Source organism: Tachyglossus aculeatus, chromosome 9, assembly GCF_015852505.1.
Source record: "Tachyglossus aculeatus isolate mTacAcu1 chromosome 9, mTacAcu1.pri, whole genome shotgun sequence".
NCBI lineage: Eukaryota > Metazoa > Chordata > Mammalia > Monotremata > Tachyglossidae > Tachyglossus > Tachyglossus aculeatus.
In genome coordinates this window covers 26,196,111-26,223,535 of record NC_052074.1, presented here as the reverse complement: position 1 = coordinate 26,223,535, position 27,425 = coordinate 26,196,111, and the positions used below count along the sequence as shown (strand labels likewise).

The window sequence follows — 27,425 nt, the reverse complement described above, 5'->3', positions numbered from 1 at the left end:
CACCGAGGTGACAGTTGTCAATTCAGTAATCGCGGGTCCAATCTCAATGCCCGGGGGGCTCAAGGTGGCAATCTCATGCCAAGGCTTCCTACTCTGCAGAAACCCAAGCCTTGGCTTTTTGGCTCCACCGTGGCAGCCTGTGACCAAAGTCCCTTCAGCAGACAAGTCAAATCACATCAGCACGATGAACAGACAAGCGGTTTCCATGAGCCTTGGGCGGACCATACACTCGTTGTGGACAGGGAATGTGGGTTTATTGTTATATTCTACTCTCCCAAGCACTTAGTGCAGTGCTCTGCACGCAGTAAACGCCCAATAAATGCAACTGAATGATTGACACCACTCTCCCCTTTCCTGAGGGTTAGACTGGACAGCAAAGAGGTTTCAGTGTTAGTCGGAAACAGTCTTCCTTCAACGCCTCCATATAGGCATGCCCAGTGATCTTGAAGGTCTTAAGGGAAGCAGAGAAGCAACGTGGCTCAGTGCAAAGAGACCAGGCTTTGGAGTCAGAGGTCATGGGTTCAAATCCCAGATCCGTCAATTGTCAGCTGGATGACTTTGGGCAAGTCACTTAACTTCTCTGGGCCTCATCTGTAAAATAGGGATGAAGACTGTGAGCCCCACGTGGGACAACCTCATTACCTTGTATCCCCCCCAGCGCTTAGAACAGTGCTTTGCACATAGTAAGCACTTAATAAATGCCATCATTATTAGGGGAAGATTTTGAACAATTGTCAGGATCCTTTCTTAGCACCCCTTCCAACTAAAACAGTACTATCTGGACCCAGCAGGCTCCAGCTCCAGCTGGCTTTATGAGACTTGCCTAAATGAGGAAAGTGAAAGAAGCTAATATGACAAAGGGAAAAAATGAATCGATCGTTTTCTGATGCTCTTCAAAAGCTGGATGTTGGCAGGTGCAGATTCAGGAACAGCCAAACCCATCTGGAGCAAATAAGGACTCAGGGCTTTCCCTGAAAGGATTTTCAGCAGTGTCTTAGAAAGATAGTGCAGTTGAAACAACGGTCTTGGCTTGAATTAATCTTGGGAGACTAGGAGCATCCTCAATTAATCAATGATATTTCCCGGGCACTTACTGAATGGGAAGTAATATGGCCTAGCAGAAAGAGCACTGGCCTTGGAATCAAAAGATGTGGGTTCTAATCCAGGCTCTGCCATTTGCCTGCTGTGTGACCTTAGGCAAGTCACACAGCTTCTCTGCGCCTTAGTTTCCTCATCTGTAAAATAGGGAATAAGATTGTGAGCCCTGTGTAGGACAGGGACTTTGTCCAACCTGATTATTTGGTACGTACCCCAGCACTTAGTACAGTGCCTGGCACATAGTATGTGCTTAACAAATACCACTGTTATTAATATTATGGCAGAGCACTGTATGTACTAAGTAACTGGAAATGTATAATAGAGCTAGTAGACACGATCCTGGCCCTCCCCACTACTTCTCTACCTGGTCTTTCCAACAGGCATCATCCCCGCCTCTCCCTCACCTTCTCCGTTTGTTGTCCCACAATTACCTTGGGAGCCAGAGGAGGCCTGGTTAAAACTATTTCTTTTTTTCTGCTCAGGGGAAAAAGGAGGCAGAGTCCACCCATTCTGTGGAGCACCATGGCCCACTGGCAGCAGCCCCCAAGAAATTATGGCAGCAGGGAAAACCCCCAAAGATTCAATCAGCAAGATTTCAACTCTTTGCGTGACTGGTGTCTGAGCCACGGGAGGCTATTTGAAGATGACTTCTTTCCCGCCAGCGTCCACTCCATCGGGCAGCACCTCCATGATAGCAACCTTAATGTTTTCGAGTGGAAGAGGCCATGGGTGAGTGTGGACCGAAGACCCAGATTCCCCAGGTTCAAATCCCGGCTCTGCCAATTGTCTGCTGTGTGACTTTGGGCAAGTCACTTCACTTCTCTGTGCCTCAGTTACCTCATCTGTAAAATGGGGATTAAGACTGTGAGCCCCGTGTGGGACAACCTGATCACCTTGTATCCTCCCCAGTGCTTAGAACAGTGCTTTGCACATAGTAAGTGTTTAACAAATGCCATCGTTCTTCTTCTTCTTCTTCTTCTTATTATTATTATTATCCATCAATCCATCTATGGTACTCATTGAACATATACTGGGTACAGAGCCCTGGACTAAGTTCTTGGGAGAGTTCAATATTATTATTATTATTATCCATCAATCCATCTATGGTACTCATTGAACATATACTGGGTACAGAGCCCTGGACTAAGTTCTTGGGAGAGTTCAATAGCATTGTAGATATGTTCCCTATCTTCCAGGAGCTTATAGCCTAGACTGTAAGCTTGTTGTGGGCAGGGAATGAGTCTGCTTTATTCCTTCAGTCGCATTTATTGAGCACTCACCGTGTGCAGAACACTGTACTAAGCACTTTATTGTTATATTATACTCTCCCAAGTGCTTAGTATAGTGCTCTGCACATGGTAAGTGCTCAATAAATACAATTGATTGATGGATTAACTGACATACAGCATGGATTCTCCAGGGCCGTCCCCAGTTCAGGATCAGGATCATCAAGGAAGCATATTCCCAAGCTTCTCAGTGCTCCTTTTCATTCATTCATTCAATCTTATTTATTGAGCACTTACTGCATGCAGAGCACACAGTAAACTCCTTGCAGCAGACTTTCTCCTTGCAGCAGAATTTCCAGTTGATTTCAATCTCTAAACCAGTGCCTAAGAACCGACAGAGAGCCATTGGATGTTGCAGAATCTAAACTGTCCTAATCTGTGCTGATCAACAGCTGCCTCTTTATTTGTTCTTACCCAGTAAGCTACCCACAACAGGGACTGATTGTAAGGAGAGCTCTGTAAAATGGAAATGTCTTTTTGGATGAGCCACCGTGTGTTTTGTGAGATGAAAGGTAGAACATCCATGAGAGTTGTTAGATGTTGGAATGGCTTAGCAAGGGAGATTATGGAATATCCTTCTTGAAAGACTATTAAAACCATGATGGAGAGTTTTTTGGACCAGCAGAATAATTCGCCCAAAACATTCCCTGGATTAGGATTGAGATTTTCACTCATTTCATTGTACTAGGAAGAACCAAGTAGTTCTTGGAAGGAGTTTCCTATAGAGCAGCCTCTCACAAATAACTGCCTCAAGATTGTCAGTGTACCCTTGAATAATTTATTTTGGGACACTTCACATTCTCAAATGCCAATGAGAAATCACATGAAAGCCTTTGCAAACAGCAGGAATAAAAGAGTAAAAATAAAAAGGCCAAGGACTGTGGTATTGTGGCCACAAGCATGTCCTTCAGCTACTCAAGAGTGTAGCAGGCCTCAGATGCTATTTTTTTGCATGGCAATAAGGCGATGGGGGTGAGCAAAATGATCACGGATAAATGTGTAAGGCTGGAAGTGAGTTGGGGCATGAAGGGGTGGCGAAAGGGTGGGTGTCCAATAGTCCAAAGGCAGCATTATCACATTCGGAAAGTGTAAATTTGTTCCATAAATAGACATATGCATCGTACAATTAAGAACTTTGAAGGGGATTGGAATCCATCCTCTAATTTCCCATCGCTGATGTTACCAACGAGTTCTTGAAAGAATGCCTCTGATGGCATTACGGAGAGACAACTGTCTTGTGTTTCCTTGTTACTCATACTTCCAGTTTTATTAGACACATTAGCATTCATTTATTCATTCAATCTTATTTTTTGAGCACACTGTACTTAGTGCTTGGGAGAGTGCAACATATCAATAAACAGACACACTCTCTGCCCACGACGAATTTACAGTCTAGAAGGGGGACAGACATCAATATAAAGAAATTCGCATCATTTCAGAAATCGATCCCAGTCATTCAGGATCACAGCAGGCCTAAAGAGGTGAGAGTTGATCACCCAAATTCCCCAAACTGAACCTAGTCACCCCACCCTGGAATGAGCCAGAGCCTCCTGAATATGCCTTATTTGCAGTAAGCAATTAAAGAAAACCTAATTTTCAGCATGATTTGGGGAAATGCTCCGTTTGTTTAAATAGAAATTCTGATTGGAATATGCATCTAGAATGAAGCAGGCTTTAACAGCAAAGGTTTGCTCAAGCATAGAAGGGAAATGGACAACTTTTCCCATAAGGATTCCACCTCTTGCAAAATATGGCTACCCAGATATTGTTTCTCTTCCTCTCCCTTCTCCCCAGGCTTGAAACACCCTCTCAGTGGAAATAGCCCAGGTTTTGGAGTCAGAGGTCATGGGTTCAAATCCAGGCTCCGCGAATTGTCAGCTGTGTGACTTTGGGCAAGTCACTTAACTTCTCTGTGCCTCAGCTACCTCATCTGTAAAGTGGGGATTAATACTGTGAGCCCCCCATGGGACAATCTGATTGCCTTGTAACCTCCCCAGCACTTAGAACAGTGCTTTGCACATAGTAAGCACTTAATAAATGCCATTATTATTATTACTATTAGACTGTAAGTTCGCTCTAGACTGGAAACTCTTTGTGGGCAGGGAATGTGTCTGTTTAGTGTTACGTTGTGCTCTCCTGAGAGCTTAGTTCAGTGCTTCGCACCCAGTAAGTGCTCAATACATTGAATTGAATTCTCCTTTTCTCTTTTCTCTCTTCTCTCCCTTAGCAGCTAGGCCATTCTGCATCCCAGGTGGCTGGAGTAATAGCCCCAGATGCGTCATCTTGAGGGCCCGCATTAATGGGCCTATGTGGTCGGCTGACCAGATCATTTTTCTAAAACATTGTTCAGTCTCTGTCTCCCCACTCCTCAAGGAGCTCCAGTGGTTGCCCATCAACCCCTGGTTGAAACAAAAAGTCCTTACCAGCTCATTTTTCTGAAAAACTCATGGACCTCCAGTGGTTGCCCATCTATCTGCTGTTGAAACAGAAACTCCTTACCATCAGTTTTAAGGGACTCAAGCTCGCCTACTCCTGCCTTACATTGCTGATTTCCTATCATTCATTCAATTGTATTTATTGAGCGCTTACTGTGTGCAGAGCTGTGTACTAAGCGCTTGGGAAGTACAAGTTGGCAACCCAGCCCGTACACTTTATTCCTCTAATGCCAAATTACTCACTGTACCTCCATCTCGTCTATCTCACCTTTGCCCACATCCTCCTTCTGAAATTCCCTCCCTTTCCATGAATGACAAACCACCACTCCCCCCTCTTTTGAGGCCTTATTAAAATCACATCTCTCACAAGAGGCCTCTCCCAATTAAGCCCTCTTTTTTCCCAACTCCCTCTCTATTCTGCATATCCTAGACACCTGGATCTATATCCTATAAAACATTTGATATTCACCCCACCCTCAGGCCCACGTCATTTATGTACATATCCATAATTGGTTTATTTATCTTAATGCCTGTCTCCCACGCTAGACTGTAAGCCTCCTCGTGGGCAGGAAACATGTCTACCAACTCTGTTGTATTCTCCCAAGTTCTTAGTACAGTGATCTGCAAACAGTAAGTGCTCGATAAATATCGATTGATTGATCTCTGTTTCCTATGTAGGAGGATTCAGGAAATCATTCACAAGGCTCATGCAATAACGTAGGCTAAGCCCTCTGCTGGATCTCTCATCTATCACCTGGTGCGATTTCAAGCTGACTTGTTATTAATTTTGAGGAAAAAGGGATGTGTTTTGCCAGAGGTCTGCCAGGCTGAGTCAGACTTGGGCTCTTATTTCCTTGGAAGGACGAGGTGAAGGAAAAAACTAGGCTTGCTTTGGTGGAGCTCATTGTGGACAGGGAATGTGTCTTTTATATCCTTATACTGTACTCGCCAGAGCATTTAGTACAATGCTCCGCACTCGGTAAGAAGTAAATACGATTGATTGATAGATTGATTGATCCCAAACCACAATCCATCAATCAATCGTATTTATTGAGTGTTTACCGAGTGCAGAGCATTGTACTAAATGCTTTGGAGAGTACAGTATAACGATATAAAAGACACATTCCCTGTCCACAATGAGCTTAGAGTCCAGATGCATGACAGTCCCTGCTGGCTCAATTTGCAGAGATGCTCCAGTTGGGGAGAGGAATCCTCCCCTGACCCAGACAGAAGTGGGAACAATCCCTCCTTCTGATGCCCCAACTGGATGCCCTTTCCACCCCAGCCCACCTCTGCCAGCCCTGTTTTCACTGGGGCACCAGTGCAACGAGCCAATATGAGGCCAGGAGTGCAGCTTGTTATAAAATGGCCACAGAAGTGGCTTTATATGCCTAGGACGAATTTAAGGTCAGCGAGCTGAGTTTGTGTCATACAGCCTTAGCCCGGCCTGGGTAAGGGCTTTGGTCTGGGCCACCCAAGTGAATTGGCTATTTTTCAGGATTCCTGGTTAAACTGACCATGTTGTGAAATGCCTCTAGAGGTGCTCCTTCAGTCAGAAGATTTCACCCCTGGTGGTATTATGTTAGCCAGCAGGACTGGGGCTAGAACCCAATTTCCTGATTCCCAGGAAATTTGTATTTGTTGGCCAGGAGTTCAGAAGTCATTTCAGGACCTTGTCGTCTTGTGCAAACTGTTACCCTTTGATTCCAGGCTCCTCCTAAAAGGGAGATAACAGTATTGACTTTAGGCTGCAGGTGGGTGTTAAGAGATTATATGGTTCTTTGTAAATCCAAAGTAGATATAAACATTTCTGCATCTCAAACATTATTTGCTCAAGGCAGAACAATGTAACCCTTGTGGAATCAAGGTAACAGCACCTGTTGAGGCGCTTACCCCCTGCTGCCTGCAACTTGAAGAAGCCAATTTGGAGACCCACCCAATGCAACCAATGAGGCTTCCACTTTCTATCCCTGCTCCTTCAAATTGCCACTGCCATGGGGACAGGTGACACCTCATCCCTTGAAGCCCTCTGTTGAATCACCCCATCCCCTGCCAAGAGGGGGCTGAATGCCAGCCAAACTAGAGATACTTCCAGTGGCAGAGATGTGGAGACCACTGGTAAAACCCAGATTGGCTCACACACAGGTCCTGTGAATGCCATAGGTAGACAGGATTATCTGCTGTCTACCATTTGCACCTGGGAAACTGACAGTCAGTCACTCAGTCAACTGCGTTTATTTAGTGCTTACTTTGTGCAGAGCACTGTACTAAGCATTTGGGAGAAGCAGCATGGCTCGGGAGAAGCAGTGTGGCTCAGTGGAAAGAGCATAGGCTTGGGAGTCAGAGGTCACGGTTTCTAATCCCAGCTCCACCACTTGTCAGCTGTGTGACTTTGGGCAAGTCACTTAACTTCTCTGTGCCTCAGTTTCCTCATCTGTAAAATCGGGATTAAGACGGTGAGCCCCACATGGGAGAACCTTGATTACCTTGTATCCTCCCCAGAGCTTAGAACAGAGCTTGGCACATAGTAAGTGCTCAACAAATACCAACATTATTATTATTATTTGGGAGAGTGCAACATAGCAATATAACGGACACATTCCATGCTCATGATGAGTTTACATCTCTAGAAGGGAAAACAGACATTAATATAAGTAAGTAAAAGTACAGATATCTACATAAATGCTGTGGGGCTGGGGAGGGTGTTGGGGGTGTGTGGGGGTGGGGGGGATAAATAAAGGGAGCCAGTCAAGGAGACTCAGAAAGGAGTGGGAGAAGAGGAAAGGATGACTTAGGTAAGGCCTTACGGAGGAGATGTGCCTTCAATAATAATAATAATGATAACATTTGTTAAGCACTTACTATGTGCAAAGCACTGTTCTAAGCACTGGGGAGGATACAAGGTGATCAGGTTGTCCCATGTGGGGCTCACAATCTTAATCCCCATTTTACAGATGAGGTAACTGAGGCACAGAGAAGTGAAGTGATTTGTCCAAAGTCACACAGCTGACAAGTAGCAGAGCAGGGATTTGAACCCATGACCTCTGACTTCAAAGCCCAGGCTCTTTCCACTGAGCCATGCTGCTTCTCCAATGAGGCTTTGAAGGTGGGTAGAGGAACTGTCTGTTGGAAATGAAGAGGGAGGATGTTCCAGGTCAGAGGCAGGACGTAAGCGAGAGGTTGACGGAGAGATAGATGAGATTGGGGTACAGAGAGAAGGTTGACCTTAGAAGAGCAAAGAGTGCTGACTGGCTTGTAGTAGGAGAGTAGCGAGATGAGGTAGAAGGGGAGCAAGGTGATTGAGTGCCCTTTGGAGCTTAAACAGAATTCAAAATACAGGTGATTCTTAATTATCTGCGGCAACAAGAATTAAGGATTAGATGGTATTTTAAGCCCATGGAAAATCCAAAACCCTCATTTTAACAAATAGTTTCTACTATTTGTTACACAGCGTGGCTCAGTGGAAAGAACATGGGTTTTGGAGTCAGAGGTCATGGGTTCAAACTCCGGCTCCACCAATTGTCAGCTGTGTGACCATGGGCAGTATCCCCAAGTGATTCATAGTAAAATAGTAGTCTCAGGTCCACACAAGTCGAAAACCATCCAGAAAAACAAAAGCTGGAGGAATTGGAGGACAACCAATAAAAGAATGCAGGTTCCAATTCAGCCTCTGCCTCTTACCTGCTGTGTGACTTTGGACAAATCACTAAACTTCCCTGGGCCTCAGCTTCCTCATCAGTAAAATGGGGATTCAGTATCTGTTCTTCCTCCCCAAATTAGAATATAAGCCTTAAATCGGATGGGAACCGGGCCCAATCTGATGATCCTGCATCCCCTTGAGCACTTGGTACATTGTCGGTGCTTAACAAATTCCACAACCAATATAACAAGAAGTGGGTGAGGGTGTGACTAGTGAAAATATGCAGTGTTGAATAATTCCTTCTTGGTGGCCTTGCCATTGGTTACCATTGGTGAAGGTCTCTTTAAGTGATGGCAGAAGAGAGAAATGCAGCCTCTCTGGCAGGCAAGTGGAACTGAATTTGTCCCCTTCCCAAAATAGGCAAGAAGCAGTACCTTCCTACAACAGGAACATTCATTTCCCAGTCAATAAGTGATATTTATTGACCTCTGACTGTGCACAACACTGCTGTAAGCATTAGGGAAAGTATAACACAGAGTTGTCTGATATAATCCCTGTTCTCAAGAAGCTTACCTCCTAGAAGGGGAGACAGGCATTAAAATAAACTACAGAGGAAAAAAATGGCAGAGTGCCAAGATATGTACAAAAGTGCTGTGGGACTGAGGGTGGAGTGAATATCAAGTGTTTTAGGGTTATTGAACCAAGTGCATAGGTGACACAGGGGGAAGAATGGGAGGTGAAATGAGGGCTTACTCATCACTCAAATCTCTCAGAGATGTGATTTTAGAGGGTTTGAAGGTGTGGAAAGAAGTCATTTCTCAGGTATGAAAAGGAAGAGAGTTCTAGGCCAGATGGAAGAAGCAGGCAAGGAATTCCATCCTTTAATGTCACTGTTACCAGGTCCTACTTAGCTCCTGGACTTCCAATTGCTCACTACCCATTTCCCCATCCCACCTCTTGACTCTGAGACATTTCTACACTGGACCCGGGGCAATCTCTCACTATGCCAGAAACCAAAGCGTCCTGGCTACTAACTACTACACTGGTCTTCTCCCTGCCAAAACCATGCACATCTGGCGGCTATTTCACCATCTCTGCACCAGAGTGACCCTCCTGGCCCATTTGGACTGAGCCCAATCTGATTATCTCATATCTACCCCAGTGCTTAGTGCCTGGTACTTAGTAAGTGCTTAGCAAATACCATTTAAAAATAGGTTTGGTAGGAGGTAGAACTTCCCAGAACCAGTTTGTTTTCTTTCATGGTTCTCCCTTCCCTCTAGTTTTGCCCATTTTTGTGACCAGGTTCATTTAGGAGCTGTAGCCCGAGAAGCAGCGTGGCTCAGTGGAAAGAGCCTGGGCTTGGGAGTCCAAGGTCATGGGTTCCAATCCCGCTCCACCACGTGTCAGCTGAGTGACTTTGGGCAAGTTTTCATTTCTTGGGCCTCATCTGTAAAATGGGGATGAAGACTGTGAGCCCAACATGGGACAAGCTGATCACCTTGTATCTCCCCCAGCGCTTAGAACAGTGCTTGGTACATAGTAAGCCCTTAACAAATACCAAAATTATTATTATTATTATTATACTCCCTTGTCAACTATAGCCTAGGAGAAGGGGCTTAGGACTTGTTTCATTAAAAAAACAACACTCTACCTCCATGTCCCCATCTGTACAATAAGGAATTTAATCGCTTCCCTTCCTCCTCCACAGCTTTTTTGTTGGAATGAATAAAAGCAGGCCTACAGATGCTCACGCTAGGATAATTACACATTAGTCTTCAGCAGGGTAGGTGCATCTTGCCTGGAGGCTGGGGAATGGAATAAATGATCTCTGAAGGTCCCGTCCAGACTTTCTATGATTGTCTGCCTGGAGGCAAGTTTGGTTTTAGCACCTAGTAAGTCGTGAGACTTTGATGTGTATTAATTAGTTGAAATGTTCTTCCATACCTGTCCCTCACCTACAGGCCTCAGAAGCTGGCAGCATTCATTCACCCCAAGGGAAGACTCCCGCTTAAGTCATGTATGTGCAGGTGTGTTTATTTGCGGAGAGAGTTGAGTAATGAAAAGTTCTTGGGCCAGTCCTAATGAGAAGATGACTGTCCCTCCCCCACACCCTCCCCTGACTGGGGAATCTCTGTTCGGGTGGGAGTGTGACTCTGTTTCCCCATTTCCTGGCTTTCTGGTCCCTCATGCTTCCCCTGGGGTCTGAGGCTAGGGCCTGAAGTGGGAGGGGGGTCTTAGCCCAGTTGGGACTCGGGCCAGGCTGCGGTGCTGATAGCTCCACCACATTTTTGATCCAGTGGACCCTGAAAATTAAAATGGTTATGACTGCTTCCACTGAGGATATTGTGGACCAGCTATATTTGATCAGGAGAAGTACTCACAAGCTCTTTCTCTTTTCCCTTCTCCAAGGAGCTATCAAGGAGTCCTGCCCACTTTATTCTGGAAGGAACCAGCAGGTTTGACATCCAACAAGGAAAATTAGGTAAGAGAGGACTGTCTTCTAAAAGATCTGGACTGGAGAGACAGAAGGCCTGTGAACTGTTGTATTTTACTCTCCCAAGCACTTACAGTGCTCTGCACACAGTAAGTGTTCAATAAATACCAATGATGATGATGATTAGTGGGCTCAAATGTCCTTGCCTTATAGAGATGAACCAAAGAATGGAAAGGGGCTGTTTGTTGTTCTCATGGGTGGGATGGATTGGATGGATTTTGAAGCCTTTGAAGTGTACAGTCCTCTGGAGCAGCTGTTGATCTAGCTATATCCTCCAGATTATGAACCTGAAGGGTGGAAAACAGCTGTGTTCCCTCCACTGAGAATAACTGGATCCTTGCCATCGATGCCTGGAGTTCTGTCCCGTGACTCCTGGCTTCCTGAATGATGGTGGTATTAGTTAAGCACTTACTAGGTCGCAAGCACTGTGATAAGCACCAGGGTAGATACAAGACAGTCAGGTCAGACAAAGTCCCTGTCCCACATGGGGTTCACAGCCTAACAAGAAAGGAGAACAGATATTTAAATCCTCATTTTACAGGTGAGGAAACGGAGGCACTGAGAAGTGAAGTGACTTGCCCAAGGCCACATAGTAAGACAGTGGCAGAACTGGGATTCCTTTCCATCTGGGCTTCTGTCAGCCCCCCACTGAACCCCAGGGTCATCCAGATGAAGGAAGGAATTTTCAAAAGAAGAGGAATTGCTTTCGTTTGCAAGATGAAGCCCCCTCAGCTGCCATGCTGAGCCTGTTTCTCCTTTGTTTCTCATCTTTCCTGCAGGTGACTGTTGGGTTCTAGCGGCGCTAGGTTCTTTGACCCAGCATCCGAAGTTTCTGAAAGACATCATCCCTGTAGACCAAAGCTTCACACAGCAGTATGCAGGAATATTTCATTTCCGGGTAAGAAAGCTGCTGGGCTGTCACTTTGAAGATGTTTGGATGTTGGGTGGGCCCCTCCCTTTCATGTTGTGTCTGTTGCACAGCGATTTGAGATGGAAATGGCACGGGAAGTCATTGATTTTTTTTTCCTCAAGTTATTTGTTAAGTGCTTATTATATGCCAGGCACTGTACTAAGGACTGGGGTAGATATGAGCTAATCAGGTTGGACACAATCCGGGTCCTGCATGGGGCTCACATTCTTAATCCTTATTTTTCAGATGAGGTAACTGAGGCACAGAAAAGTGAAGTGACTTGCCCAAGGTCACACGGGCAGACAAATAGCAGAGCCGAATTTAGAACCTAGGTCCTTCTGATTCCTGGGCCCATTCATTCATTCAATCGTATTTATTGAGCGCTTACTGTGTGCAGAGCACTGTACTAAGCACTTAGGAAGTACAAGCCGGCAACATATAGAGATGGTCCCTACCCAACATCGGGCTCACAATCTAGAGAAGTACGGACTTGGGGGTCAGAGGTCATGGGTTCAAATCCCAGCTCCCCCACTTGTCAGCTGTGTGACTTTGGGCAAGTCACTTAACTTCTCTGGGCCTCAGTGACCTCATCTGTAAAATAGGGATTAAGACTGTGGTCCCCAAGTGGGACATGGATGCATTCAACCTGATTAGCTTGTAAGAAGCAGCATGGCTCAGTGGAAAGAGCATGGGCTTTGGAGTCCGAGGTCATGAGTTCAAAGCCCGGCTCCACCAATTGTCAGCTGTGTGACTTTGGGCAAGTCACTTAACTTCTTTGGGCCTCAGTTACCTCATCTGCAAAATGGGGATTAATACTAATAATGGCATTTTATTAAGCGCTTACTATGTGCAAAGCACTGCTCTAAGTGCTGGGGCGGATACAAGGTGACCTGTTCCCCCCGGCACACAAACATTCATCTCTGCCACAACTTCACAGCGCCACAGACATGTTGGGTCATTTCTCTAGGGAGGGGACAGTGCAGTGAAGGTCATTCTGATAAAGGATCTCCCCCTGTGCAATGTTCTTTCCTTAAGCCTTCCCCACAGCAAGGGTCTCCAATGAGAGGGTGCTATCAATCAATCAACCAACACTGTGGGCAGGGAAGCAGCTTGGCGTAGCAGATAAAGCATGGGCCTGGGAATCTAAAGGTTGTGGGTTCTAATCTTGGCTCTGCCACTCATCTGCTGTGTGACCTTGGGCAAGTCATTCACTTCTCTGGGCCTCAGTTTCCTCAACTGTAAAATGGGGATTGAGACTGCAGGCCCCACATGGGACAGGGACTGTGTCCAACTCTATTTGCTTATATCCACCTTGGAGCTTAGTACAGTACCTGGCACACAGTAAGCGCTTGACAAATACCAGAGTTATCATTATTATTATTATTACCAACTCTGTTACGTTGTTATATTGTACTGTCCTAAGCAATTAATAGAGTGCTCTGCACACAGTAAGTGCTCAGTAAATATAATTGGTCGAATTGTATTTATTGAGCACTAACTGTGTGCAGAGCACTGTACTTAGTGACTCAGAGAGTGCAAACAACAGAGTTGGAAAACCCCGAACGAAGGGAGTTTATAGTCTAGAGCGTACTTACCAACTTACCCCACCCCAACCCCGGTCTATTTGCTCTTTGACCCTTTTGAATGAATGCCAGGATTCGGATGAGCATTAATTCGGTTTTTGACTGGACAGCCCGATTTTCAGCTGTCTGACTCAAACATTTTAACAGGTGCCTTTTTGGCAGGTATTTTTATTTTTTAAAAGCCAGCCTTCTTCAGCCTTGGATCCTGGTACCATCTGGCGGGTTATGAGTGGCCTTTGTTCGAAGGCACTTGGGAGGGAAACTCAATAGCTGGGGGTCTCAATAGCTGGGGGTCAAAGTGGTCTCTCCCCTAGAAAGACTCTGGAGGTTCAGACAGACTCGGACTTACTTCAGCAAACCGTTTTGATTCGGTTACTTTGGTGAATTCTATTGTCACCCCATCCAAAGCCCACACTCCCTTATTCTTGTTTTTTAATGGCATTTGTTGAGCGCTTACTATACGTCAAACGCTGTTTTAAGCACTGGGGTAGATACAAGCTGATTAGGTGGGACATAGTCCCTTATCCAGCTTGGGGCTCGTAGTCTTATAGGAAGGAGAACCAATTCCCCCCAGACCTGACATTGGACACACAGATTGGACACACACATCCTTGCCTTGCTCGGATAGGAAGCTGTCTCGGCTTCGTTCATCTTGGCCAACTGGGTTGGGAGAACAAATAACCTAGAGGCGGCTGCCACAGTGCTTTCCCTTGGACTTACAAGATTTGGGATTTGCAGATCTCTATAGGGGAGAGTTTTGCATGAAGAAGGGGTCCAGTGCTATAGACTGGGCATGAATTCTAAGCCACCTCTCATTTTGCTTTGTTAGACAAAAGCACTCACAAAGACACTGGCTCTGCTTTCGGTGGACTGACCCCCTTTTAGCTATAGAACTACGGAGAGGTGAGGTTTCTGAAACCTTAGAGCAAAGAGTTGGCAGGCAGGCACAAGTGAAGGCAGTTCCTGGGAATTGCTGCCATTTAATAAATAACTCTTTAACAGTAATCATAGTATTGCATTTCTATTGCCCTTCAACCTTTTCTCCAGAATACAGCTGTATATCTCTATTACATGTTGGCACGGCTGAAGGTGATCATAATGTCTGTATATATTTGCCATTGCTGGATAGGGCATATGCTCCCTGAAACTCATAGTAATCCTGGGCCAGTTTTAGATTAAGTACCTAATTTTAGTGTTAATCCAAATCACTAGCCACTAACTAAACTTTCCTTAAGGCTCTTTTCACGTTTTACTTCTTCCAACCACCTAGATTATTTTTTATGGTATTTGTTAAGCACTTACTCTGTGAAAGGCACTATTCTAATTACTGGGGTAGATACAAGATCATCAGGTTAGACACAGTTCCTGCCCCTCGAGGAGCTCGCAGTCTTAATCCCCATTTTACAGATGAGGTAACTGAGTCATAGAGAAGTGATGTGACTGGCCTAAGGTTACACAGCAGACATGTGGCAGAGCCAGGATTAGAACGTATATCCTCTCACTCCCAGGCCCGTGCTCAATTAGGCCACACCGCTTCTCTTTTTGACAACTTGTGATGTCACTTTTTGCAAATGTGGTGGAATAATTCTTTCATTATATAGACACAAAGATCCTTTTGGATGTTAATCCAAAAGGTTTATTTTAACTTGCTGACAAACAACCCATTTAAACAGCAGAGCCAAACAAGTACCTTCAGTAGCTCAGCAGTGATTGATAGACCTAGTGAGCTCTAAAATGTCTTGAATTGTTTTTCATAGAATCAATCAATCAGTGGTGTTTTATTGAGTGCTTACTGTGTACAGAGCACTGTATTAAGTTCTTGCCACCGTATAATACCGCATAGTTGGCTGACTTCTCGGTAGACATAGGAAGCAGCGTGACTCAGTGGAAAGAGCACGGGCTTTGGAGTCAGGGGTCATGGGTTCAAATCCCGGCTCCTCCAACTGTCAGCTGTGTGACTTTGGGCAAGTCACTTCACTTCTCTGTGCCTCAGTTACCTCATCTATAAAATGGGGATTAAAACTGTGAGCCCTATGTGGGACAACCTGATCACCTTGTATACTCCCCAGTGCTTAGAACAGTGCTTTGCACATAGTAAGCACTTAACAAATACCATCATTATTATTATCATTAAGAGCATGGGCCTCGGAGTCAGAGAACTTAAATTCTAATCCCAGCTCTGCCGCATGTCCACTGTGTGACCTTGGAGAAGTCACCTAACTTTTCTGTGCCTCAATTTTCTCATCTGTAAAATGGGGATTAAGACTGTGAATGCTGTGTGGGACAGGGACTGCATCTGACCTGATTACCTTGTATCTACCCCAGTGTTTATTATGATAATGATGATTATTATTGTTATTATTATGAGGCACATTCCCTTCCCACAAGGAGCTTACAGTCTAGAGAAAGATACACCCACCTGCAGTTCCCAGGAGCAGCATTCAGTGGGAATGTTGAAAGTCTTCACCCAAACTCTAGAAGGAAGTCCTCAGTGGATTTGGAAAACGGAGGCTTTTTAAAATGCAAGGGGAACTCAATGGTCCAGGTTGTTAATTGGTAGCCAGAGTGAAATCATGAGAAACTCAAGAGTGTGGCATGTCAACTCTCCAAGGGCCAGCGATAAAGCTGGATGTGGATTCAGAACTTCTAGAAGCTCCTATAACAGTGCTGTTCTGACTTCTCTGCATTTCTCACTACCCATAGCAAAACCATAAATTCATTGTGTCGCCAAGACCAGGCTTCACTACACTGATTTGTTAACGACCATGAAAACATCTTCTTTCTATTGTCTCCACTGAAATCTTTCTCCTCTCTCTCTCTCTCTCTCTCTCTCTCTCTCTCTGTTCATTCTCAAAGTGCTTCTTCATCTGAATCCATTCGAATGGGCTCATGTCATTTCTGAGCCGAAGATAGATAAAGCCATTCCTTCCCTCCTTTGCTGGGCATCACCTGTCACAGATGTGGTCCTGTTCACATTTGAAACAGAGTGAAGCAGCCTGGCCTAGTGGCTGGGAGTCAGAAAGATCTGGTTTCTAAATCCCCGTTCTGCCACAGTCTGCCCTGTGACCTTGGGTGAATTACTTCACTTCTCTTTGTCTCAGTATCTTCATCCGTAAATTGGGGATGAAGACTGTGAGGCCCATGTGGGACCTGGACTGTAACTGCTCCAGAACTTAGTACAGTGCCTGGCTCATAGTAAGCGCTTAACAAAAGCCATTAAAAAAAAACCCAACAAAATAGCTCCAGAAGCCCCGCAGCCTTCTGGTTTGGAGGATCTGAGAAGCTAATTCCGAAGGGTTGGTTTTGATATATTCTCCCAATATTGCCACAGCCCCAAGCGATTCCATTACAGTGAGAGCCTGGAGATTTCCTCCAGTCACTGTAGGAAGTGGCATCTGCTAAATTTGAGCTCCACGCAGCAATAACATCACGTGGTTTTCACTCTTTCCCCCCTATAGGCAGTTCTAGGTGGCACTTTGGGAAAGGAAGGGAGGTGAAATGCCAAATCCATCTCAAAGTTCAGGAGCAGATTAAATGCCAAAATCCAGATTGGAGTTTGGACCAGAAACTGAGGTGTAAACACTTTCCCTAGCCCGAGGTTCCCTCAAATGTGAGGCAGAAATTAGTCCCCTCCTGCTCTTTAAAGGTGAAACATGATGGGGATCAAACAGGAAGGCCATTCTTATTAGGTTCCCCCTCTCTGTGACTCAGTTTCCTGGTCTGTGTCAAAGGAAGAATACCCCTGCCCTCACTGGGACACGGGGAGATCATCTGTGTAAAGGCTCATACTTTCTAGATACAGACTCCAAGGAGCTTGTTGTGGGCAGGGAATTATCTGGTTGTTGTTATATTGTAATAATAATAATGGCATTTATTAAGCGCTTACTATGTGCAAAGCACTGTTCTACATTGGGGGGGGGGGGGTTACAAGGTGATGAGGTTGTCCCACGGGGGGCTCACAGTCTTAATCCCCATTTTACAGATGAGGTAACCGAGGCACAGAGAAGTTAAGTGACTTGCCCAAAGTCCCACAGCTGACAATTGGCAGAGCTGGGATTTGAACCCATGACCTCTGACTCCAAAGCCCGTACTCTTTCCACTGAGCCATGCTGCTTCTCTGTACTAAGCTCTTGTACTCTCCCAAGAGTTTAGTAAAGTGCTTTGCATACAGTAATCACTCAATAAATACGATTGAATGAATGAATGGACAATAAGGCATTCTGGGGGATGTGGTTATTTGGCTTTATTAATAATGACAATAATAATAATTGTGGTATTTGTTAAGTGCTTGTTGAGGTAGATACAAGATAATCAGGTTAGACACAGTCCACGTCCTACTTAGGGCTCTCGTTCTTGATTCCCATTTCACAGATATGGGAACTGAGGCACAGAGAAGTGAAGTGATTTTCCCAAGATCACCCAGCAGAGAAGTGGCGGAGCAGGTCCTTCCTACTCCCAGGCCCGTGCTCTATCCACTAAGCCATGCTGCTTCTCTAAGGCAGTTGTCAGTGTCAGTCAGCCTCTTTTTTTGACTCAACACCGGACAAAGATGATCCCTTTTTCTCTCTTTCAGTTCTGGCAATGCGGACAGTGGGTGGATGTGGTGGTGGATGACCGTCTGCCCGTCCAAGGTCAGAACTACCTGTTCGTCCATCCTCGCCAGCACAGCAATGAATTCTGGCCCTGCCTGCTGGAGAAAGCCTATGCCAAGTAACCGCTGTGGCCCTCACCACCCCTTCTCACGGTGGCCAGAGTTCTCCGGCTCTGCGCTTGCCTGCCACTTTATCGTGACAGATGTTCTCCACCAGCTGTTTCGCCTGCTCCCCTCCCTGCCCCTCAGGCCCTTAGGCAAATCCATTGATTGCGAGAGATGTCGTGGGGCTATGAGGCACCATTAGAGAGGGAGGGTATCATTTGGTGCCATCTGCAAACTTCCTTTCATCATCACAGAGGCAGGATATGCCCCAGAAATCTCCTTTTTGGATTCTGCAGGCCCCTTATGAAGTAGTAGCAAATTTCCGCTTCCATAGCCCCTCTCTCCGTGGATGGGAAATTTTTCCAAGTGTAATTCCATCTCCAAATAGTCCCATTTGGAAGAGGGATCAGCATATATCTCTTCCTTGATCATTTCTCAACTGAGTGTCAGAGGGAGCGACAGAACCCTGGTTATTAGACTCTGGCAAAGTGGGACTCCACCAATCAAGTAATCTCTGGCATTTACAGAGCACTTACTACATGCAGAGCACTGTATTAAGCTCTTGGGAGAGTACAATACAACAAAAATAGCAGACACGTTCCCTGTCCATAATGAGTTTACGGTCTAGAGGGGGAGAGAGACATTAACATGAGTAAATAAGTCATTTAGAATGTAAAATTAAAGATATGTACTTAAATGCTGTGGGGTTAGGGGGTGGGGTGAATGTCAAATGTCCAAAGACCACTGATCCAAGTACATAGGCGATACAGAAGGGAGAGTGAGCTGGGGAAAAGAAGCAGTGTGACTCAGTGAAGAGAGCACTGGCTTTGGAGTCAGAGGTCATGGGTTCAAATCCCAGCTCTGCCAGTTGTCAGCTGCATGACTTTGGGCAAGTCACTTACCTTCTCTGTGCCTCAGTTCCCTCATCCATAAAATGGGGATTAAGACTGTCAGCCTCCCATGGGACAAACTGATCACCTCGTAAACTCCCCAGCGCTTAGAACATAGTAAGCGCTTAATAAATGCCACCATTATTGTTATTATGATTATTATTAAAAGAGGGCTTAATCAGGGAAGGATTCTTGGAGGAGGTGTGAAATCTGGTGACATCTAGGATACCTGCATCTTGGTTTCTAGTCTACCACTGACCGGCCAGATGCTGGCACACAGTGACTTTTCCCTGGCTTTGGGTCATCCCACTCCTCCACCTCTCCAGAAGGGCTCCAGTTTAGCAGTTTGGTGCCGGGGACAAGGGTGGAATTTCTAAGGTACTGTTTTCAAAGCAGTTCCAGTCCTCCTTGTCGAAACAGTGGGATGCTGTGGTGACAGCCTTTATAGAAATGCTTTGATGAAGAATGCATGCAAAATACAGGGTACAGCTTCCTCTAATCTGGTTGCTATGGTTTGTTGAGATTTGCCTTTGATGGGTAATGAATGCAGTACCAAAATGAAGCATGTCCACGGCTGGGCCCTAAGGAAATCTAGACTTGTCACCCTCCCTTTCTTGGACAATTCAACTGCCCTGTTACCAAAAGCAGAGGAATGGGTTCCGTGACCTCTTGATGACCTTTCCTGTCCCCCAGTTCCGAGAAATTTGAAGTTATATTCTCTTATTTTTTAGGTTTTCACGGAAATGTGTGAAGGGGTCAGGGGGCTCTGTACTTCTCTGCTTGGGTCATCTTGATTAATAATAATAATAACGATGGCATTTGTTAAGTGCTTACTATGTGCCAAGCACTCTTCTAAGCGCTGGAGAGAGATACAAGGTAATCAGGTAGTCCCACGTGGGGCTCCCAGTCTTAATCCCCATTTTCCAGATGAGGGAACTGAGGCCCAGAGAAGTGAAGTGACTTGCCCGAAGTCACACAGCTGACAAGTGGCGGAGCTGGGATTAGAACCCAGGACCTCTGACTCCCAAGCACAGGCTCTTTCCACTGAGCCACGCTGTGTAATATTCTCTAGACCATAAGCTCCTCTATACTGTAAGCTCATTGTAGGCAAGGAAAGTGTCTGTTCATTGTTGTATTGTGCTGTCCCAGGTGCTTAGTACAGTGCTCTGCATGCAGTAAGAGCTCAATAAATATGATTGAATGAATAAAGAGCCAGAGGGAGGAGTGAAGAGGAGGGGACCACAGAACATCACTGAACATAGAGGAGCCAATACCCTATCTGTGAAGGGTGACAATCTTTCCAGTCTCTCGGTGAAGTTGTCTTAGGGGACTTTCGACTCTTTGTGTGCCGGGTTGGGGGAAGTGTAATTGAGATGGGTTGATTTCAGTTGTGTTCTAGGTCCTTCCAAATGCTGCAGTGGAGAACAGCTGCAGGACTAATGCGGTTCCCCGCCCACAGGTTGCACGGCTCCTACTTCAGATTGCATGGCGGCCACCTCTCAGAGGCCCTGGTGGACTTCACGGGGGGTGTGGCGATGTGGATCAACATGCAGGAAACCTCTCAAGACCTGGTGAGAAGGGTGCAAGAAGCCGCTGCGTCGGGGTCCCTGATGGCCTGCGCCACCTCTCAGGGGGTGAGTGTGTCCTAAAGTGCCTTTGCTCCAACTGTGATTCATTTCCCAGGGCCCAGAAATCAGGAATCAAAGCCTTGCTCTGCATTCCCATTGGGACCACCTTCTTTCCAGCCCCCCACCTTTGGTGGCTGTGGGTAGGGAATGTATCTGTTATATTGAACTTTCCCAAGGACTTCATACAGTTCCCTGCACACAGTAAGCGCTCAATAAATGTGATTGACTGGTACAATTGGCTTACTAAAATCGTATCTCCTCCAGGAAGTCTTCTCTGACTAATCTCTCATCTTCCCAGCCTAGTTTGTCTGCCTCCTCTGTCACCTAGGCACTTGACTCCATTCCCCCTAAGCACTTACATATTCACACACCCCTGCTTAAACATGAACAGCATTTACATATATGTCCTTAGACTCAGTTAACTGCCCTAGCTGTAATTTATTTTAATTCCTGCCTTCCCTGTCAGATCATAAACTCCATGAAGGCAGCGTGGCTCAGTGGCAAGAGCAGAGGCTTTGGAGTCAGAGGTCATGGGTTCAAATCCCGGTTCTGCCAATTATCAGCTGTGTGACTTTGGGCAAGTCGCTTCACTTCTCTGGGCCTCAGTTCCCTCATCTGTAAAAGGGGATGAAGACTGTGAGCCCCCTGTGGGACAATCTGATCACCTTGTAACCTCCCTAGCGCTTAGAACAGTGCTTTGTACATAGTAAGCGCTTAATAATGCCATTATTATTATGAGGGCAGGGATTATGTCTGTTTACTCCAGTTGTTTCTCCCAAGGACCTATTAAAGTGCTCTGTGTACTCAATTAAAGGTATTTATTGAGCACTTACTGGGCAAGAGTACTATACTAAACACATGGGAGAGTAGAATAGGGTTGGTAGATTCCATCCCTGCCCCCAAGGGACTTCCAATCTAGTGCACTCAATGAATAGTAATGAAAAGAGTGTGGCCCAAGAAATCAGGGGACCTTTCATTCATTCAATCATATTTATTGAGTGCTTACTGTGTGCAGAGCACTGTACTAAGCGCTTGGGAGAGTACAATGTAATAATAAACAGGCACATGCTCTGCCCTCAACAAGCTTACAGTCTAGAGGGTGAGACAGACATTACTATAAATAAATGACAGATATGTACATGAGTGCTGTGGGACTGGGAGGGGGATAAATAAAGGAAGCAAGTCAGGGTGATGCAAAAGGGAGTGGGAGTAGAGGAAAGGAGGGCTTAGTCAGGGAAGGCTCTTAGGGGAGATAAGCCTTCAATAAGATTGGGTCCTGATCATGGCTCTGCCACTTGTCTCCTGTGTGACCTTGTACAAGTCACTTAACTTCTCTGTGCCTCAATTCCCTCATCTGTAAAACAGGGATTCAATCCATTCTCTCCCCCTTAGACTGTGAGCCCCAAGTAGGCCAGAGACTCTGTGCAGTCTGAGCCCCCTTTTTCCTCTCCTCCTATCTTCCCCATCTCCCCTCCTTCCCCTCCCCACAGCACTTGTATATATTTGTACATATTTATTACTCTATTTTACTTGTACATATTTACTACTCTATTAATGATGTGCATATAGCTATAATTCTATTTATTCTGATGGTTTTGACACCTGTCTACATGTTTTGTTTTGTTGTCTGTCTCCCCCTTCTAGACCGTGAGCCCGTTGTTGGGTAGAGACCGTCTCTAGATGTTGCCAACTTGTACTCCCCAAGTGCTTAGTATTGTGCTCTGCACACAGAAAGCGCTCAATAAATACGATTGAATGAATGAATATGCAACCTGAATACCCTGAATGCACCCCGGCACTTAGTACAGTCCTTGGCACATAGTAAGCACTTAAACAAAAACCAAGAATAGTATTATTATCGAGCGAATGAAAAGGAGAGTGTGGGCTCTAGAGCAGTGACCTTCATCAGGGCCCTGAGGATGACTCCACTCTCATTCCTAATCATTCCCCTTGGCTTGGGGTCCAGAATCGCAGAATCCCAAACATCAAACGATGGTCGGGGCGTGAAGCCGAGAAGCCTATTTTCTCTTCTGCAAGAGGCACCCAGGGCTCCCACTGGCACGTGCCAATTCTACAGGGGTTTTGCCTTCAATTCACTTGGCAGAACATAAGCACCTGGCTGGAAGCCTTTTTGACTCCATTCCCGCTGCAAAGCCATTTCTCAGCCAGATTTGAAAACTCCCCCAGCTTCTCCTCATTCTCTGATCTGGTTCCAGGCCAGTCTGGTCTGTCTCCATGACCCTCTCTTTGGCTTTCCAGCATGAGAGATTCCACCTGGGCATCATAGCCAACCCCATCCCCTCACCCTCTAGACTGCAAGCTCCAATCAATCAATCAATCAACTGTATTTATTAGGCGCTTACTGTGTACAGAGCACCGTACTAAGTGCTTGGGAGAGTACAGTGCAATAGAATTGGTGGACACATTCCCTGCCCACAACGAGCTCAAAGTCTAGCTGGGGAGACAGACACTGATGTAAATATATAATTTATGGATATGTACATAAGTGCTGAGGGGTTGAGGGAGGGGTGAATAAAGGGAGCAAATCAGGGCAATGAGAAGGGGAGTGGGAGAAGAGGAAAGGAAATGTTTCTTCAATAAGGCTTTGAAAGTAGGGAAGAGTAATTGTCTGCCAGATATGAAGAGGGAGAGAGTCCCAAGCCATACGTAGGACATGAGTGAGGGGGTCACATCTAACTCCCTCTAGACTATAAGCTTGTTGAGTGCAGGGAATGTGTCTACCAACTCTGTTTATATTGTAATAATAATAATAATGATGGTATTTGTTAAGCACTTTCTATGTGCCACACACTCTTCTAGACTGTGAGCCCGCTGTTGGTAGGGACTGTCCCTATATGTTGCCAACTTGTACTTCCCAAGTGCTTAGTACAGTGCTCTGCACACAGTCCGCGCTCAATAAATACGATTGAATGAATGAATGTTCTAAGCACTGGGGTAGATACAAGGTAATGGGGTTGTCCCACGTGGGGCTCAGTCTTATTCTCCATTTTACAGATGAAGTAACTGAGGCACAGAGAAGTGACTTTCCCAAAGTCACACAGCTGATGTGGCAGAGCAGGGATTAGAACCCATGACCTCTACCTTCCAAGCCCATGCTCCTTCCACTAAGCCACGCTGCTTCTCAAAATAATAATGTTGGTATTTGTTAAGCACTTACTATGTGCCAAACCCTTTTCTAAGCGCTGGGGTAGATACAAGGTAATCAGGTTCTCCTACGTGGGGCTCACAGCCTTCATCCCCATTTTATAGATGAGGCATCTGAGGCACAGAGAAATTAAATGAGTTGCCCGAGGTCACAGAGCAGGATTCAAACCCATGGCCTCTGATTTCCAAACCCATGTTCTTACCACCAAGCCACGCTGCTTCTCAAGAATGTTCTGCATATAGTAAGCACTCAATAAATACCATTGATTGATTGACCCAGCTGCAGCAGTAATAGCCAGATCCAACTGATGCCCCCAAAACCTTAGAAGCTCCTGAGAATCAGAAAGTGTCGGGAAGCAGATGTGCCAGATTAGAGCTTGGCTTTAGAAATTCTATCCTGCAGCACGCCCAGCCAAGGATTGGCAGGACAGGTGATCCTGGTCACACTCGTAAAGTGGAAAACACTGATTAAGCAGGGCCCCTCTCCCACCCACAACCTCCAGCTGACAACGGGCCAGCCAAAAGGAGTCTGGCTGAGAATACCGGGGAAAACTGAGACACCCTAACCCACTGAATGGGGTTTAACTAGCCACAGAGTTAGGTTATAGCTGTTCCCAACTCCTGAGATTTGATATCAGCATTTCCTTCTCAGACTCAGATGTGGTCTAAGCTCAGGGAGTGCTTCAGCTCTGCATCTAAGCCTTTTATTGAAGACATTCGCTTCATGCTTTCTATATGACAAACACTATTCTGAGTGCTGGCATGGATGTAAGGTATTCTGATTGGACACAGTCCCTGCCCCATGTGAGGCTCACGGTCTAAATAGGAAGGATGGCAGGTATTGAATCATCATCTGGCAGTTGGGGAAACGGGCCCAGAGAAGTGAAGTGACTTGTCCAAGGTCACACAGCAGGCAAGTGGCAGAGCCAGGATTAAAATCCAGATTTTCTGGCTCTAAGGCATGCGCTTTAGCCACTGGGTCATATTGCTTCTGGGCCTGAGGGGCTTATTTCATGCAATCACTAGCATTTATTGAATGCCTACTGTGTGCAGCACATTGTAGTAAGCCCTTGGGAGCATACAAGAAGCAGCATGGCTTCATGGAAAGAGCACGGGCTTGGGAGTAAGAGGAAATGGGTTCTAATCCCGGCTCCGCCACTAGTCTGCTGTGTGACCTTGGGCAAGCCACTTAACTTCTCTGTGCCTGTTACCTCATCTGTAAAATGGGGATTAAGACTGTAAACCCCACATGGGACAACCTGATTACCTTGTATCCCCACCAGTGCTTAGAACAGTGCTTGGCACATAGTAAGCGCTTAACAAATACCATCATTATTATTATTATGCAATACAAGGAAAACGTTGGGGGTTTTTTGCCGGTATCATCCCCCTGCATTCCTAGAGGTAATCTATTTGCCTCTTCTCTCCTGTTCTCAAGCCCACCAGGATGGACATGAAGTTGGAGAATGGATTAGTGAGTGGCCACGCCTACACAGTGACTGGAGCTAAATGGGTAAGGGAGAGACCCTCCTCTTTTTTCTGTTCCCACAGGAGCACTCCTATTCACTCTGAAGCCCATTGAGTCACTCCTGGCTACCAACTCTTTGCAGCATCAAATTTCCTTGGTTATTGGCAGGGGTGGGGGGAGAGGGGTCTTTTCTTCTGGTCTCACAATGCTAAAGGGAGGGGAAGGGATGAAGAGAGGAAAGGTCACTGTGTCCATCTGTTGGCCCACTTTTCAGACTGCTCCTTGCTCACCCAGCCTCTGGGTCAGGAGGTGCTGCTCTTCCTAATAATAATAATAATAATTACTACTATTATGGTACTTGCTAAGTACTTGCTATGTGCCAAGCACTGTTCTGAGCATTGGGATAGATTTATGTTAATCAGGTCAGACACAGTCTCTGTCCCACATCTTAATTCCCATTTTACGGATGAGGTAACTGAGGCCCAGAGAACTTTAGGGATTTGCCCAAAGTCACACAGCTGACATGGAGGGGAGTCAGGATTAGATCCCAGGACCTTCTGATGCCCAGACCCATGCTCTATCTACTAAGCCTCGCTACTTCTTGTAGGTGAGGAGCAGAGAGGTTATGCCCTGGTGATGTCCTGTGGAACTGTGCCCTCCCTGAATCACCTGCCCTCTCCAGTGCTCCTTCATAGCCGGGGAGCCCTGGCAGTAGTGAGAGCACTGTGGGGAAAGGGCTGCTACGATTAGGGGATGCCATGGGTGGGGTGGGCCACCATGATGGAGACCCCTCTGGATCTGGGCTCCTGGGTTTGGTTGCCCAGGGGTCAGACCAGCTGTGGCTGTGGGGCATGGAGGGGGCAAGGGAAACTGGCATAAGTGGGACATGATGGGAGGGCATATGGGTGATTGTTGGAATGCCCTCCCTCCCCACATCCACCAAGCTATCTCTCTTCTTCCCTTTAAGGCCCAACTGAGAGCTCACCTCCTCCAGGAGGCCTTCCCAGACTGAGCCCCCTCCTTCCTCTCCCCCCCTCCCCCTCTCCATCCCCCCCGCCTTACCACCTTCCCTTCCCCACAGCACCTGTACATATGTATATATGCTTGTACGTATTTATTACTCTATTTTATTTATACACATTTAGTCTTTTTTATTTTGTGAATATGTTTTGTTTTGTTCTCTGTCTCCCCCTTCTAGACTGTGAGCCCTCTGTTGGGTAGGGACTGTCTCTATACGTTTCCAACTTGTACTTCCCAAGCGCTTAGTACAGTGCTCTGCACACAGTAAGCGCTCAATAAATACAATTGAATGAATGAAATTGTGATGTGTGGTGCCAATTGTGCCTTTATGTGTTGGAATGAGTTGGGGTGATCCGTGTTATCGTGGCCCCGGAAGCCCATAGGTGTGAGACCCTGGTGTGGGGAAAAATATGCAGAGACTGCGGGCATTGCTTCCTTGGAATCCTGACTCTCTCCAGGGACTGGAATGTTTCTCTCTTGACTGATCTTTGGCCTTACCTCAAATAGAAAGTCCTTTAGCGGTTATAAATTCAGAGATTATAAAAGACTAAAAGGCCTAGTTGTTTGTCTCCTCCAGTTGGTTACTTCCTTGTCCTTCTTCGGGCCTGTTGACTTTCTCACCATTTGGTGGGTGTGTTATCTTTTCCAACATTGTCTCTCTCACTGGATGGCTCTTTTTATCATACAATGACATTAAACCAACCTATGGACCAGGAACAAATCCCTGAGGAGTCAGGAGAACAGCAGAAATCTTCCCACCATGCCCTGCCCCTTCCTCAGAGTCTTGGGTAGCATGGTCTAGTGGAAAGAGCAGGGCCTGAGTGTCAGAGGACCTGGGTTCTAAAATCCACTCCACTAGTTGTCTGCTTCATGACTCTGAGCAAACCACTTCACTTCCCCATGTCTCAGGAAATCTGGTGGCCAGAGGAGATTGTGCTGTTCTGTTGTGATTAAACAGACAGTGTAAATTTGATATAACACATAACTGGATCTGCATATGTTTCAAACCATCCTCTAGTCAGTCGGTAAGCTCCTTTTTATCAGGGGAATGTGTCTACTAACTCTTCTTATTGTATTCTCCCAAGTGCTTAGTACAGAGCTCTGCACAGGGT

The 27,425-nt window shown here is 46.0% G+C and overlaps 1 protein-coding gene across 1 annotated transcript in view; it reads left to right on the top strand.

Annotated features, from left to right (window-relative positions):
• Positions 1-1,620: 1,620 nt before the first annotated feature.
• The window catches only part of CAPN13 (calpain 13), a 64,448-nt gene continuing 38,643 nt past the window's right edge, over positions 1,621-27,425 (top strand). The window contains exons 1-6 of the mRNA XM_038751724.1: positions 1,621-1,827; positions 10,869-10,941; positions 11,733-11,851; positions 18,020-18,156; positions 20,492-20,666; positions 25,264-25,338. Coding sequence (XP_038607652.1) covers positions 1,621-1,827; positions 10,869-10,941; positions 11,733-11,851; positions 18,020-18,156; positions 20,492-20,666; positions 25,264-25,338 — 786 coding nt within the window. The remainder of the gene's footprint in view (positions 1,828-10,868; positions 10,942-11,732; positions 11,852-18,019; positions 18,157-20,491; positions 20,667-25,263; positions 25,339-27,425) is intronic.